This window comes from Cupressus sempervirens, chromosome 4 (genome assembly GCF_028749045.1).
Source record: "Cupressus sempervirens isolate cs-2001-9-10 chromosome 4, ASM2874904v1, whole genome shotgun sequence".
In the NCBI taxonomy this organism is placed as follows: domain Eukaryota; kingdom Viridiplantae; phylum Streptophyta; class Pinopsida; order Cupressales; family Cupressaceae; genus Cupressus; species Cupressus sempervirens.
In genome coordinates this window covers 261,206,022-261,221,759 of record NC_143121.1, presented here as the reverse complement: position 1 = coordinate 261,221,759, position 15,738 = coordinate 261,206,022, and the positions used below count along the sequence as shown (strand labels likewise).

At 37.9% G+C, this 15,738-nt stretch overlaps 1 protein-coding gene across 2 annotated transcripts in view; it reads left to right on the top strand.

Moving 5' to 3' along the window:
• LOC149560984 (uncharacterized) overlaps window positions 1–7,283 on the top strand; it is a 40,888-nt gene extending 33,605 nt beyond the window's left edge. For both annotated transcript variants that reach the window (XM_089824918.1, XM_089824919.1), the window contains 5 exons: window positions 842–1,009; window positions 1,143–1,367; window positions 1,595–1,822; window positions 6,045–6,279; window positions 6,444–7,283. In XM_089824918.1, the coding sequence (XP_089681044.1) occupies window positions 842–1,009; window positions 1,143–1,367; window positions 1,595–1,822; window positions 6,045–6,279; window positions 6,444–6,577 (990 nt within the window). In that variant the 3' untranslated portion in view covers window positions 6,578–7,283. The remainder of the gene's footprint in view (window positions 1–841; window positions 1,010–1,142; window positions 1,368–1,594; window positions 1,823–6,044; window positions 6,280–6,443) is intronic.
• Window positions 7,284–15,738: the final 8,455 nt, after the last annotated feature.

Below are 15,738 nucleotides of genomic sequence, written 5' to 3'. Positions count from 1 at the left end.
TCTGTTGGGAGAACCCTCTCAAGGGAATAACCCAGACTTCAGAAGCACTCATGCAGGTCGATGTATTATCTCAAGAAACATGATTACAATATATGTGTAGAGAATCTACACAAGACCTTAAGTATCAAGCACCTTTGTTGCATTCCTTTATACAAAAAAATGAATGAGAACCATGTATACATATACATACATCCTATTCAATGCTTCTATGGATGCAACCATTAAGAGATTCTCAATCCCACCTTAGCCAACAAGCCAACCTTAACAACTACTTGCACTTGATTTTTAAATTTCTACGGAACAAGCTTGCACAAAACCAATAAGTGGGCATTTCATAAACCATGAGCCTCAAAACCATGACTTTAAATTACTTGGTATTATTTCCTATAGTAAATAATATTTCAATATAAGAGTTAAACCCACATTAAATATTTTTCGCGATGTCTCATACAAGTTTCCTTAACAATGCCTAACCCTTGTGATATCCACATCTATAAGATGCACCCCAGTTAAAAATTTATTTTTTAATATATTGACAATATTCTTATTCAAGATGTACAAAACATATTTCTCGACACAATTATGTGACCTTAAAATTAGCAAATCGAATGAATAATCATGATAGAATCACAAGAAAGAATATTTATAAATGTCTATGTGCAGAGTAATCAAAATGACTAAGCAGCTACAGTTGGTCAACAGGGACAATAGAAAATGCACTTAATTTCAACAAGATTGTTTGAGAAATTGAGAGTGATACATGAGTGAACTTTCTCCAGATTTTTGTTTTCATTTAATGGGGCCATTATTCAATCTGAATGTTTCCTTGGCAAATGTGCAGCTTGTATTTCAGCCTGTTGTGGTGGTGGTTGGAATTCTTATATCTGCTATATCCTTTATATTTTTGAGCCAGTCCATGCGGAAATATGGTATTCAAGGAATTCTCTTCCTTGATATTGCAGCAGATGAAAGATCAGATATACGGGAAGAATACAATAAAATCATTGAGGTAATACATTACTCTAAACCTATGCATCATAACTTCTTTTGAAATATGATTCTTTGGCAGCCTGATGTATGTTTCTTTTGCAAATGATCAATTTCAACAATGATTTAATGTAGCAATTCATTTTTGTCTGCAGCGTGGGGCAACTCAACTTGCAAAGCTGTTTATTCCAGCTCTTGTTCTCTACATGCTTCAGAAATGTTGGTTTTACATAGACATTCCCCTTGCATCTTTGCCTTATTTGAATAATGGAATAGCAAATATAGTTATAATTTCTGTGTCAGTGGGAATTTCATGGGTGTTCCAAACCACAACTTTTTTGTATGCCTGCATCTTGTTCTGGAAGGTCTGCTTTCTACAAGTAAGATACAGCCCCCTGAATTTTTTTTTCCTGACGTGAAATTCGTTCTTAATGCTTATCTTAAACACATATCTAGTGTCTTAGAGGGAAGGATTGTATATATACCTGTATTGTTTTTTGAAACTTCTATTTCTCTCAATAGATAGAGATCAAATTTCACATTCTATGAACCTACTATTATATTTAATAATTTATGTGTAACTTGGCTTTCAATTATGAAATTTCAGGAGCTAAAAATGAAGGTGTTCAAGGACTCACTACTACAAGGATATGATCCTGAGTTTTATTACAACAAATATACTGAGATAATAAAATGTCTCCAATTCACAAGTCGGCGGTTCAGGCTATTCTTGGCCTTAACTGGTTCTATAACAGTGCTTTCAGCATTGGCTTCAATGTATGAAGTAGTTGCCCATCTTAAAAAAGTTGGCCTTTTTATGTCAGGAGAACTGCTGGTAAGTAGTTGGGTTACCTTGAATTTTTCAATCTATTCAGTTAGCCATGTTATCATAATTCTTACTTCTAAAGTGTCCGAGAATTAGTTGTATAAGATAAAGCTATTGTAAAGAAGATAAATTCTACACATATATGATATTTTAGTCATTTTCCTTTGGTGGGGGGCTTGTTTTTTATTTTAGTGTATTGTCTACATATTAGAAGTATATGCTTTCTCTGGTTAATGGATTATTCATATGTTTTTTCATTTGTACCACCCATGGCTCACTTGTTCTGGAACAACCGTTGAGTTTAGCAAAGATTTTGGACTTTTCATGTATAGTAAAGGGTCTTACATGTCATTGAGTCACAATGTAACATATGCATGCTTATCATGATGTAAAGTTAGCTGGAATGTTGATTCAAGTTACACTGTCACACAATCACAACATCTAACATAAATGGGATTATAGTCATTGTGATGACATGCATAAAATAAAAATTTATTTTCTAACAGCCCATGAGAAAATCATTTTGAGGACCATTAAAATCCTGCCTATCCTTGTCCATTCCCATTGTAAAAGTCCTTGGATCATGACCAAACATGCCCTTCTACGGTTTGAAGTCTTTGTTGTCATCTTGCCAAACTGCAACATAGAATGACATAATATCTCCACTATATGAGCTGGAACAACAATTTGTACCTTTCCATATTAATCCATGTTAAACATGATTCTCTTTTTCAAGTTTGTGGGCATAAAAAGAACACCCATTGCTCAATTTCTAGGAATCAGTAGCAATTAGTGCCTTTTCACCCTAACCATTTTTTCATTTTCTGTCATAATCACATCCACAGCTCGAAATTTATAGTGAACTGCTAGAGGTATGAATTACAGAAAATTATGGACCTTCCTAACCATTTAATATATATCTAAAGATCACTTTGGCATATGAAATAACCAATGGGATTTTCAACATCTTAAACACCTCTAGGGCCGCACAAGTTCTGAGAATCAATATAACATTTCTTTGAATGATGTTTAAGATTCACACGTTCAATTTAAATACAATCTTTTGAAGTCTAGATGACTGTTCTACAATTTCTCAAAACTTGAGGAACTTGTTGCTGAGCACATAATTATACTAAAAGGGTTGGGGGGTTGGTGAATCAGTGTAATATTAAATTTTATCTATTACAATTATAACTATCACACATGCAACAAACACAATAACACATTATTTACAGGGAAACCCTCATGGGAGAAAATCATGGCAAGTTAGTTCCTTTATATAATAACGTTTGCAAATTTGGAGGCACCAACCCTTCTTTTAAATTTTCACCTTAGTAATCTTGCTTATTCAACAGACGATGGATCCACAATTTACTATAATCATTTTCAGAAATCTACTATATTGTCTTCCACAAATCTCTTATAAGACGATTATGAATCTATCACAAGATGACCACAATCACCTCTTTCAAAATGTGCAATAAACTCCTTGTCTACTTCTCCTCAAGTCTCTAATGATCTTCATAAAATGCTCTTTTTAAAAGCTTGCATATGCGTAGACCTGTAAAACTTGTCCTGTTGATTCAATACAATTTTTTCCATTAATTGGGTGGATTCAATTTTATAATATTCTTATTATTTGTTATATTCTAAATATCATACCATTATAATTAATCTGATCATTCATTGTAACATTCCTATTATTCATTATATTATAATATTTCATAATTCTCTACATTCCCTGGGGACGCGTCCTTGCCCAAAAAGGCCAAGTTTCGGAAACAAGGACAGGGGAACGGGCAGGGGATGTCCCCTTGTCCCCCTTTTCTGAAAATTCCTAGGAAATGTCCCAGAAACTTGGGGACTTCGGGAATCTTTTCTTTTTTAGGGGCATTTACATGTCTTGGGGACGGTTGGGGATGCCCTCGATTTTATAGACAACATCAACACTATAATTTTTTTAATTTTAATTTTTAAAGTGGGCCCCTCCTTCCAAGTTCACCCTAACATGCTTATTACTATTTGGTAGTTAATTCCTGCTATTTGGGGTCCTCAGATTAGTATTTGACAATATTATGCTAAGAATCATGGAATTAATACTGCTTTTAAAGTCATGCTACACGCTTAGAATTATATAGCAGACTATTTTCAAGGTGTTGGGAAAGTCTGAAAAGTACATTATAGACCTAGAACATGCATCCTTTTGTCATTTTTTGCCAATACATTAGTGCTAGGTTGGTCTTGGGTTGATTTGGGTCCTTTGTGGAAGATATGGTGAATATTGGAAGTTGCATCAAGATACCATCTTACTGTAACAAACCTATATCATCATTAGAACTGTATATACTATAGAGGACCTTTTTGTATTAATATCAGTCCACTTACAATGAATTGGAAATGTAGTTTCAGAACTAAATGATAGTGTTGTGTTTCAATTTGAAAGGTGGGTTTGTTCTTATTGCTATTGAAAATGAACTTTAAACTATGTTCTTGGTATATTTCAAATTTTTATGTTTTAATTTTACATGCACATTGACAATAATTCCAAATTATGAATGCATTATAGCATATTGAGCATTGAGTTTGATTATTGAAATGTTGTATGTTAAGGTTCTATGATGTTTAAATGGCATGGTTTATCTATGTCTTCATATGAATGTAATGTATATAAGCAAATTTCCCAATATATTTTATATTTTTGGATTTTCCCTATATATAAACATCTCTCCATCCCCAAAATCAGCAAGTTTCTTTTGCCGTCCTACTGTTCCCTGCTGTCCCCATCCCTGAAACTTGGTGGAACATAGATATTTCTCCATTATTTCTTTAAAATAAAGATATATATTCTATTATTATTTCATCCATTTTCCTAAATCCCTTTAACAGCCACTCCATCCTCTATTTATCATATTCCACCTCTAGCAATTACATCCACCTATTACATGTGGGACAATTACATTTACAATTTTGATCACCAACCTTTATCCCACATTCATTCGATAACCTAAATCCTCATGAGGACATCTATTTAAAATTTTAAACCTCACCTCCCTCTCATTTTGGATCATCGATTACTCGCACACTTCTTCAGATTTCGACATCTCTCTTGCATTCTTGTTCTTTCTCGATCATTTTTGCATGTTTATTCATTTTCGCATTCATCTTAGAATTTCTGTTCTTCACGCATATGTTTCGGAGGATCCATTATTGAGCATAAGATCTTGATAGATTGGGAGTGCAATGGAGTCAGAAATCCATTTGCATGCATGTGTGTTTTAGAATTTAGATATTTTGTTTTTGCATATTTGTGCATTTGGCAGGTATTCCATTATTCGATGTTGGAGCAAATCTGAATCTCTTATTCTGAAATCTACTTCCCTTCTCTACAGTTATTCACACACATACTCCTCTCATCTAATCAACCTCCCTTTATATCTTCTCATCTTCTTTAGAGACATGTCCCTTTATCAAGTACTCACAAACTTCCACACTATATTAATCTTCTCATAAATCACATCTTAACACAAATAAATCTCAATTCAAATTGCACCTTTTGGATTGTGTTATTAATTCCATTCAATATATCACTGCTCAGTATCTACTTCTTGTTAGTCCCAATCAACTTGCTGCATTGTCTCAATGGTTCGCACCTGTATCATTCTCCTAACAATCTTGTTGGTCAGCTTTATGGATCAATCTGCTCGCTTTTACTTATTTGTTGCTCTTAAACAACCAATTTTAATCATAGAGTCACTTCTCATATTAATGGTCTTTCTTCATAAATTCATAGCTGAAAAATTCTTTAAATTATTGCCATTTCTATATAAGCAGACTTGCTATGTTATTACTGTCACCTGTTTTTTGCTAGGTATAAACAAATCTTTCCTTTGATCACAACACTATGAATATATACACGATCACTGTTGTCTTGTTAATTTATCGCTGTAGTGTGCTCTTGTATAAAGTGTCTTAGACATCCTTAAGATTTGTTTTGGCTTCCACCTTTACATGATTGCTATCAATGATGAGTTCAACATGAGACAACAATGACAAACTATTCAATACTTGATAATCAACATATTTCTAGCGGTTATTAGGAACACATACTAAAAAAGAAATTGGGGATATTCAATTTTCTCTTTGAAGCATTTACTATTGATTTTGTCATTTTGAATCTAGTAGTTGAATGATCTTGATATCACATGTGTATGATTTAGCTGGATGTTTGCAGGTTCTGAATATGGTCAATCTAACTGGAATTGGCCTCTGCTTGAAATCAGCTTCAAAAATCTCCCATTTGCATCGACGCATTGTAAAAATAGCATCTTCAATGCATGCAAAATCTACATTTGCAGCATCAAAGGGATATGTTTTCTCACAAGGAAAGGATCAGACCTTTGAGTTCCAAGAAAAAATGGAATACTTCTGCCAAGTACAGGATGCTTGGTCCCAACGATCTGCTCTTGGTAGGCAATCTAATATTAATAAGTTTAATCATTTGAATATGATTATTTTATCACCCAAGACTCTGGCAAATCCCTTAAATATATATGTCATGTTTACTAATGTTGATTTGAGAGCCTAAATACTCTGAATTTTATACTAATACACTGGCTGGCATTTTTTGCAGTGAATTTTCTTTCCAACAATAGTGCTGGAATATCATTGTATGGCTTTGTACTAGACCGCTTTTTTGTCCATACAAGCATTGGCGCTTTGTTGACTACTGCATGGTTTCTCTTGGGTCGATCTCTGAATAGTTGAGAAATTTGTGACTTTAAGCATTTTGTTGGATTAGTAAGGCATGGTATGTCCATACAAGCATTGGCGCTTTGTTGACTACTGCATGGTTTCTCTTGGGTCGATCTCTGAATAGTTGAGAAGTCTGTGACTTTGAGCATTTTGTTGGATTAGTAAGGCATGGTATGCTTCCGAGCTTTTTTGTCAATACAAGCATTGGCACTTTGTTCACCACTACCTGATTTCTCTTGGGTTGGTCTCTGAGTAGTTGAAAAAGCTGCAGCTTTGAGCATTATTTGGATTACTAAGGAATGGTATGTTTCCAATCTTTTTTGTCCATATGAGAATTGGTGCTTTATTGAGTACTACATGGTTTCTCTTGGGTCAATCTCTAAGTAGCTGAAAATGCTGTAACTTTGAGCGTGTAGTTGGGGATTAGTAAGGCATTGTTCATCAGGAGGTCAAAACCCAAGGAGGTGCATATTTGAAGCAATATATATTTTTAAATTGAATGGATCTCAATGTTATCAAGAGGGGGATTTCATATGCCAAATTGATGTGCTGGCATCTATCTATCTTTCAAGGAACAGATTCAACAACTTATTATGGCATGTTGAAGGCATTGAATGTTTCTCTTTTTCTGGCCCTTGGTTTCATGTTGTCTGAACAGATTGTGAACTATCAGACTTCGTACAAATATTTATTAAACACCTAGTTATGTTGGTACTTTTCTTTGGTTTCATTTTTCCTGTATGTTCATGGGCTGTCTCCTTAGCCAGTCAATTGGGTTGTTTCGAATTAACAATTCTAGCTACTAATTAACATTATCAGATTTCCATGAAGATTATGGTTCTGCGATTAACACTAATCTAAATGAAATGAAGAATTAGGATTGTGCCATCTTCTCAAATGAGGTTAAAAACATGCCAAGTGCGGAGATCTGGAGAACTCTTATCACTATCTACTAAATGATTAAACATTGGAGCCAAATTAGGAGACAAGTGCCCTTTATCTAATATATATTCTAACTTGCATTTGATTCTAGGTTCATTTGACCACTCCCTAAATATATGTGTAAAAGGAACTGAAATACTCTTTTATTTACATTTATTAGTATAAGTTATTTAATAATTACAATTTTTTTTTTTTTTTTTTGTGGAAATTATAGTTAGGAGTGATAAGTATGTTAGATTTTTTTTTTTAAAATTTTGAAATGAAGGGGTAAAAACTTTATTAAAGATCAGAAAGCACTATTACAAAGAGATCAAGGACCTAAGGTCCCAAGGAGAAACAAAAGTACAGCCCCAAACAGAGATAAAACAACCAACACCATCATCTGTCATCATTCTCAACCTTGTCCTCATCAAGAATGTTCCTTAAGTCAAGACGAAGCTCTTGAGGAACCAACTCCTATTCCTCAATTCTCCATCCCTTAGCATGCTTAGAAGCCCATTTCGCCAAACAATTAGCTACCTTATTCCACTCGCTTGGAATATGGGAAAAAGTTACAATTTCCATCAAAGAACTAATTTGCAAAATTTGTTGCACAATCCTAGCCAACTGCCAATTAACATCAACCACTTTCTGTTCAATAAGCAGGTTGATCAAAACCTGGGAATCAAATTCACAAACTATTCTTCTCCACCCTAAAGCATGAGCTTTCTCAAGAGTGGCAAGAATAGCCAACCCTTCCACGAGGTTAATGGTCTGAATCCCATCATAGATCGAAAAGACAAAGATCATTGAGCCCAAAGAATCTCTACCAATCCCGCCGATACCAGCCAGACCTAGATTGCCCCTTAAAGATCCATCAGTATTGATCTTCAAGACCCCATAGGGGGGAAGCTGCCATTTTCCAACCGTCAATTTTTTGCTTCTCACAATGCCGTCTCTTAGCCCTGGTAAAGGCCAAAGAAGACCTCAAAGTCCCCAATCTCTCCACCAATTTTGTATCTCGTTTCCCCAAAGGTAATTTCACTTTACAGTTAGCCTCCATTGTCTCTTGAACCATGCCCAATAACCTTTGCCAAATTTGTTGCACTAATCTCTGTTCTCCATGAAAAATCCTTTGATTGCGCTTCAGCCAAATCTGCCACAATAAGAAGATAGGCCCCACAAACCACACCTCTTGTAGAAAGGGAGCCATAGAATGGGGCCAACCCATCCCTTGCCAAAACTTAATCAAGGAGGAAGCATGGACACAAGGAGTTGTCCAAACAACCCACCAAAAATGCCAAAGCTGTAAGGTGAAAGAGTAACGAAAGAACAAATGGGTAGAGTCCTCCTCATTAGCCCCACACATAACACAAATAGAAGGGCCGTGGAATCCTCTCTTCCGAATATTATTCGAAGTGAAGCACTTATTCCAAGCCAACATCCAAATAAAACATTTACATTTTGGCCAAGATAGCTTGTTCCAGACCATCTTCCACCACTGTATTTCAAGCATAACCATCTTATTAGACACCAACCTACTATACCCAGAGGCAACCATATAGGTCCCCTTAGGATTGGGAGACCAGGTAAGCACATCATCCTCTCGGAGAGAACAACATCTTCTACTAGAGAGGATATTTTGCAGCACAACACATTCCTCTGTAAACCAGCAACCGACCATTCATCTGGGGACTTCCATTTAGCCACTTCCATCTGACCGTAGGGGAAAAAGGACTTAAAGTCACTCACTTGTGTCCAACTAGCCTCCATAAATTGCTGACAAAGAATCACCAAGTTAGGAAATTGAGAAGTGATTGGGGGATATCCATCCCAATAATCCGACCAAAATTAGGCCTTCACCCCTCTCTTGTAGATCCAAAATAATCCATCCTTAATAAGCTTAGCCCCTTTTTTAAGAGTATCCTAAATTACTGATCCCTTCCCCCCAAGTGGATACCTAGAAATATCAAGATGAGGGATACTCGGGAGATACTTCTGAGAAAGAACCATCGCCCAGCTCTTATCCTGCTCATTACACCACCGCTAGTAAAGTTTAGCAGCCAACGCCTCCCCAATCAAAGCCGACTGCCTCAAGCCTAGTCCCCCATATTGTTTCGGACTGCACAACACTTCTCATCTAACCAAACTCCATTCGGAGGTCTCCAAGCAGCCAGCCCAAAAAAATTGGCGCACCACAGAATCTAGATCCTTAAGAAAGCCCATAGGACCAACCTGGAGCATGCATCTATAAAATAAATGGGCAAAGCCTGCACAACTGACTTAATCAACTGGACACAACCAGAGTCACTCAAAATTTGTCCAAAATAATTTGCCAAGACTCCTTGGGAAGCCTACTTACTGAGATGGGAATGCCAAGATACATCAATGGAAGATTCCTGATCTGAAATCTCAAAGTGTGAGCAATCCTTTGCTGAATAGGGCCCAAAGTATTGAAGAAGTAGATGAAAGATTTTCCCTCATTAATTTGCTGTCTTGAAACAACTAGGTACACATCCAAGACCCTTTGAAGATTAGATGCCTCCCTCATTATAGCCATCCCCATCAAATTAGTATCATCTACAAATTGCAAGTGAGTCTATAGGGGTAAGGCTCCACCCCACCTCCAGCCTTGAATAAAACTAGACTCCACATTTTGTTTAATCCATCTCCCCAAGCCTTCAGCCAAAAGAATAAAAAAATAAGGGGAGAGAGGGTCTCCTTGACGAAGCCCCCTTAAAGCCCCAAAAAGCTCACAATGACTCCCATTAATAAGCACCGAGAAAGAAATTGAAGTAACATAACTCCAAACCCATTGAATCCACTCTTCCGCAAAGCTAAAAGCACTAAGAACCCGTTGAAGGAAGGACCACCTAACTCTTCATAAGCCTTGGCCATGTCTAGTTCGATAAACATCACTTTTTCTTTCGATCTGGCCATAGAATGGATGACCTCAGTTGCAATGACAATCCCATCCTGAATTTGCCTACTAGCTACAAAACCACTTTGCTCCTTGAAGATCAAATTTACAAGCCCCTCCTTCAACTTGTTTGCAATAAGTTTAGAAATAATTTTGTAGATAACATTGCATAAAGAGATGGGCTGAAATTGGCTCAACCTATCAGCCCCCTCATTCTTGGGGATAAGAGCAAGAAAAGTAGCATTTAGAGCCCTTAACATCCACTTATTGTGTTGAGACTCATGAACCACAGCCAGGAGATCAAATTTGATGATATCTTAGAAATCTTGAAAAAACTCAATTGGGAAATTGTCTGGACCTGGTGCCTTCCCTTTCTTCATATTAAAAACAACCCCTTCAAGCTCCTCAAGTGAGATATCCCTCATGAGCTGCTGATTCATATCTTCAGTCACAAGAGAGGGGATACATGAAAGAACTTGCGCTTCCTTAGGAGACCCCCCTTGCAAGTCCTCTCGAAAGAGAGATTCAAAGTACTTCATTGCCTCCCTAAACATTTCTGGAAAGGAAGAAAAATGCTCTCCCCTATCATTCACCAACCTAGAGATAGAGTTACAATGTCTCTTGATTTTCACAGAGTTGAAGAAAAAAGCTGTATTTTTGTCCCCTTCTTGAAACCACTCAATTCGCACCTTCTGTTTCCAATACATTTTCTCTCGCAATTTCCATTCTTCCAGCAATTTCATAGCCCAAGCCTCGTCCTAAAGCAATTCATTTGTGATCCTGTCCTCCCTTATCCTTCTTGTGATATCATCCATATCTGCCTAGGCCCATGCCTTTTCATGGAAGACATTCCTATTGTGCAAACGATTCCATTGTTTGAGCTCAAATTTAAAATATTGAAGAAGCTTAGCAAAGACATACATTGAGGTGCCATAAGCTGGTCTACCTTTCTTCCACCAATTAGAGATCAAATCATACAAAGATGAGTCTCGAAGTCACATAAGTTGGAACCTAAAAGAAGGCTTTGGAAGCACTCGAGTTGACTTTGTAGAAAGTTTAATAGGCCAATGGTCCAATCCTCTCCAATCCAAGATCTCAGAGCAAGATGACCACATCACTTCAACCTAGTAACAAGAAACTAGAAACCGCTCTAACCTTTCTACAATACAAAACTCTCCACTTTGACGATTATTCCAAGTGAACTGACCATTGCTAGGTTTAATAACCACAAGATTCAAGGTACTGATATTGTCTTGAAGCAACAGTGCAAAAGGCTCCAATCTTCCAGCACCACCCCGCTTCTCAGCCAACTCACAAATAGCATTGAAATCTCTAGCCAAGATCCAAGGATGAAAAGGCAACATGCTAGGAATCAAACTGATATGGGACCACAAAGCTTGTTTACCCTGGAAATCAATAGGAGCATAAATATTGGAAAATAATATAGCATCCCCCATCTCTAGGCAAGTAGCAATCATAGACATAGAGGATTTAGAGGAAATCCACCAAAGAGGCTGGATTTTTTGAGGATTCCATAAACAAGCCAGATCCTCATAAGCACCATGAGCCCCAATGAATTGGCACTCCCCACTTCTCCACAACCTAGGCTTCAGACCTTGCATACTCTCAACAGATAACTTAGTTTCTTGCAAAAAGGCAACATCAGGACCTTGCCTTTTGACTAACTCATGAACCACTTTTTGTCTAGGGTCACTGTTCAAGCCCCACACATTCCATGATAGAACATCGTTTTAAGGGGTATGAAAAAATAGAATCCAGAGGCTTAACTGCCCCCGACTCCACCAAATTTTCACCAGCTAATTTAATCTTTTCCACATCCTTTTTTCGACTAGGTTTAACAAATTTCTCTGCCCCACCCTTCTTGATATCTTTCTGCAGAATGCCCAATTTGAGAGGAGGCTAAATCTTCATTGTCGAGCTAGAACCATTGTGCTGCCCGATAGATGGAGGATCCACACCTGCTGTTGTAACAATGGCTAAGGGTTCCTACATCTCAAAAATCCCCCTTTGCTGATCTGCATCCAATTGCCGACACTCATCCCCTAGTGGATCCATAGAAGAATCAATAACATTATCCTCTTGAGCTAAGCGCACAAGCCCATGATCCAAATTGATCAAACCTGGGTTCACCTCCTATTGGCTGAGATCATCCAAAACCTCAAATCTATTAAAGGTATAATCACGCCTTTCTTTAAAAGACCTCTTTTGACCCTTGTTCTAATTTCAAGCCTTGATCGAAGCAAAGCCATCAAAAGCACTACCCTCATTAGGAGAAATGCTCTTCCCTTTATCTGTCTCAGGAGGATTGCTCACAGGCTATGAAGGCTGAGATTCCCAAAGCTTTTTCCTTGGGCATCTTCACTACAAATGACCATATTCTCGACAAAGATGACAACAAAAAGGAAGAGTTTCATAGTCCAAATATTGCACCCAAGAATAAGAACCCACACACATCTCTATTGCATCTGGTAAAGGTCTACTTAGATCAATTTCAACACAAATGTGTACAAAAGTCATTACCTTTTTACCCAAGGTCTGCGATGAAGTCCCTACAAGTTTTTCATGCACCGAGGCCAAAAGATGCAACACATCCTCTCGACAACATTCCACTGGGAACCTCAGTAAATGAACCCACACTGGGACGTGATTTGGTAGCTCCTTTGCGGGGTTGAAGCCAACATGCCATGGCTTAATAAACAACCCAACCTTATTGTGAAAATATAGACCTCCCTCAAACACCCAATTGCGATCAACAATGCAATTAAAAGTAACCATGAAATAACTGTTTGCCAACAACATTATCTCCATTTCCCCCTCCGACTCCCAAGTCCTCTAGGCCCAAACCTCCAAAAATTGCAAGGAAACCCTCATCTCCAAAAACTTACAATATAAGGAATGATGCGAATAATATTCAACATCATCCACAATCATCTCAATCGGAATTACCATTTTTGGCCTCTCCTTGCACCTCTCAAGACATCCATTGGTCTTCATAATCCTTGAGCCATTAGATAGCCCCAAATGAACAGTCTCAGAGTTCGGAGCAAACAGATTGTTGTCAAAGGTCTTCATCCCTTGATTTGAAGACTGAGGGTCTAATGTCACCCAAAAATCCAAGCGAGGGCTCCTCATTGTTGTCTCCCCCTTAGCATTAGCCATTTGCCAGAACCAAAAAATGGGAAAGGGAGACCTCCCCCCACCCTTAATCAAATCCCCTCCCAACTTCAAACCTACACTTTTGATCCCCCCATCCTCCACAGAAGAGAGCAGACCAAGGCCACGAGCTAGCAAATCCACTAGCAACATCAGCCGCTTCCCACACTAAACATAGGTAAACAAGATGCACGAAAAGTTACCCATGCACAACACAAATCTCCTCCTTCGGATGCATGGCCCAGTCCATGACCCGACAGGAAGGACCCCCCCAGTTTGCAACCTTGCAACCACTGATCTCCCATCGTCGCAATGCTTAGAAAAACTAGACAGAGCTAAGGCACGAGTGCCCTAGCTCAAGATGCAAGACAATCGCCCGAGAGCCATCGATTAGGATTTCTCTTTTCAGATCCCTTATGTTAGATTTTAGAATCGTAAATGATATATTCCATTGTTTAGCCCTTGGTTAATGTTGAATATGATTATGTTATATATCAAAGTGTTTTTTATTAGATAAATAGGAATTTTGAAAGGGACTTTGATTATGTTGTATCCAAATGCTATTTATTAATATTGTGAAGATTAGCAAATATTTTTAAAGTAATAGGCCCCTTTTTATTAATTTAATAATAAAGTTACATATTTACAAAAAGAGGGCTGGGGGATAAAAGGATCACCTTGTGGAAGTTCAAATGGTTAGAGGTCGAAAACTTAACTAGTCATAAAAAAAATATACATAAAGCTCTAAGGTTGCAAGAGTAGTGCTAGTCGAGGGAGGATGATCACAATCATTAGAACCCCATACATTAGTGGGGTTAGTGGATGGCTCAGGAGGAGCCCACCCATCAAAAACATCATCAATTTTTTCATTATATTAATCTCCCTCCAACTTGGGAGGAGAAATAACCAAGCCGAACTGAGGGAAATACCACTTAGGAGCAAAAGCAACAAGAGAAACCACCAAGGACCAACCATAACCATGCCTCAGGGGAGGAGAAATCGAGCATCGATGACATCCAAGACCACCACTAGGAGAGCGAAGGGGAGGTTGCGACCTGGGGGTGTTAGAGTGGTGAGTAGAAGAATTGCGACAACGCCGACAACCCCAGGGAGGCATATGGCCTTAAGAGACTGAGTCAAGCAGCACCCTGGAAATAGTACAATGGGCATTTCCCCAATGAGCCAAAAAACTCTTGAAGGTGGCCCACCTCCAACACAACTTTGTGAGTTTATACTTGTATTTGCATCATTACATTGTCACATACACATGCTTTATTGTACATGGAAACATTAATGTCAAGAAAGTTGTGAGAAAACAAGACATCATTTTGATCTTTCCAAAGAGTGAACAAGATTTCCAATCTAAAAGCATGCCAAATCTGAGAGTACTTAAAGGGGAACCTGGGTGAATCCCCTAGCAACACTATATGCCAAAAAAAGGGTTCTAGGTGGAAAGGCTTTAAAAAATCATGAATCTAGTGCCAATATTGTTGGGCACATCTACAAAATAAAAAAATATGCAAAAAAGTTTCTAGTTCCTCACAAAAAGGGCATCTCGGGTCAAGAGCACCCAAATGCTGGAGTTGAGTGTCCAAAGGCAATCCCTGGAAGAGGATGCACAAAGCAAAGTGTGCAATATTCAGTTTAGTAATAACTTTCCATACAGTGGTGAGCCTAAGTCTCCAAGAATTCTGCGAAGATTGCAAATGCCAATGCTGGTTGAGCGTGTCCACCATAGGCAGGTGGGGGACTAGCTAATGATAACCCAACTTGGGCTTATAGCTGGTCATGGGAGTGGCAGGATACCACTTCCAATCCTTGCACCAAGGTTGGACTGACTTAATACCAAGCTTGTATAATAAATGCAGAGGCACTACAGAAACTAGAAGATCAAATGTCTGTCGATTTGAATGGTATAATCAGAATTGCACCTGCATATCTTCCCACAAGCAAAGGCTCATGGTGATTCTAGAAAAAAATATCTTTAGGAGTCTTGATGCCATGTTTGAAAAAATGCAACACATTGGCTCCCTCGACTTTGGCCAAAGGGACTCCTTGAATAGAAAACAAGGGAGACCACCACAAATTATGCTACTTCATAGAGAGGTTGTCTCTGAACCCATGTCTAGTCCAACAAAGCCATGGGTTGATGGCTTCC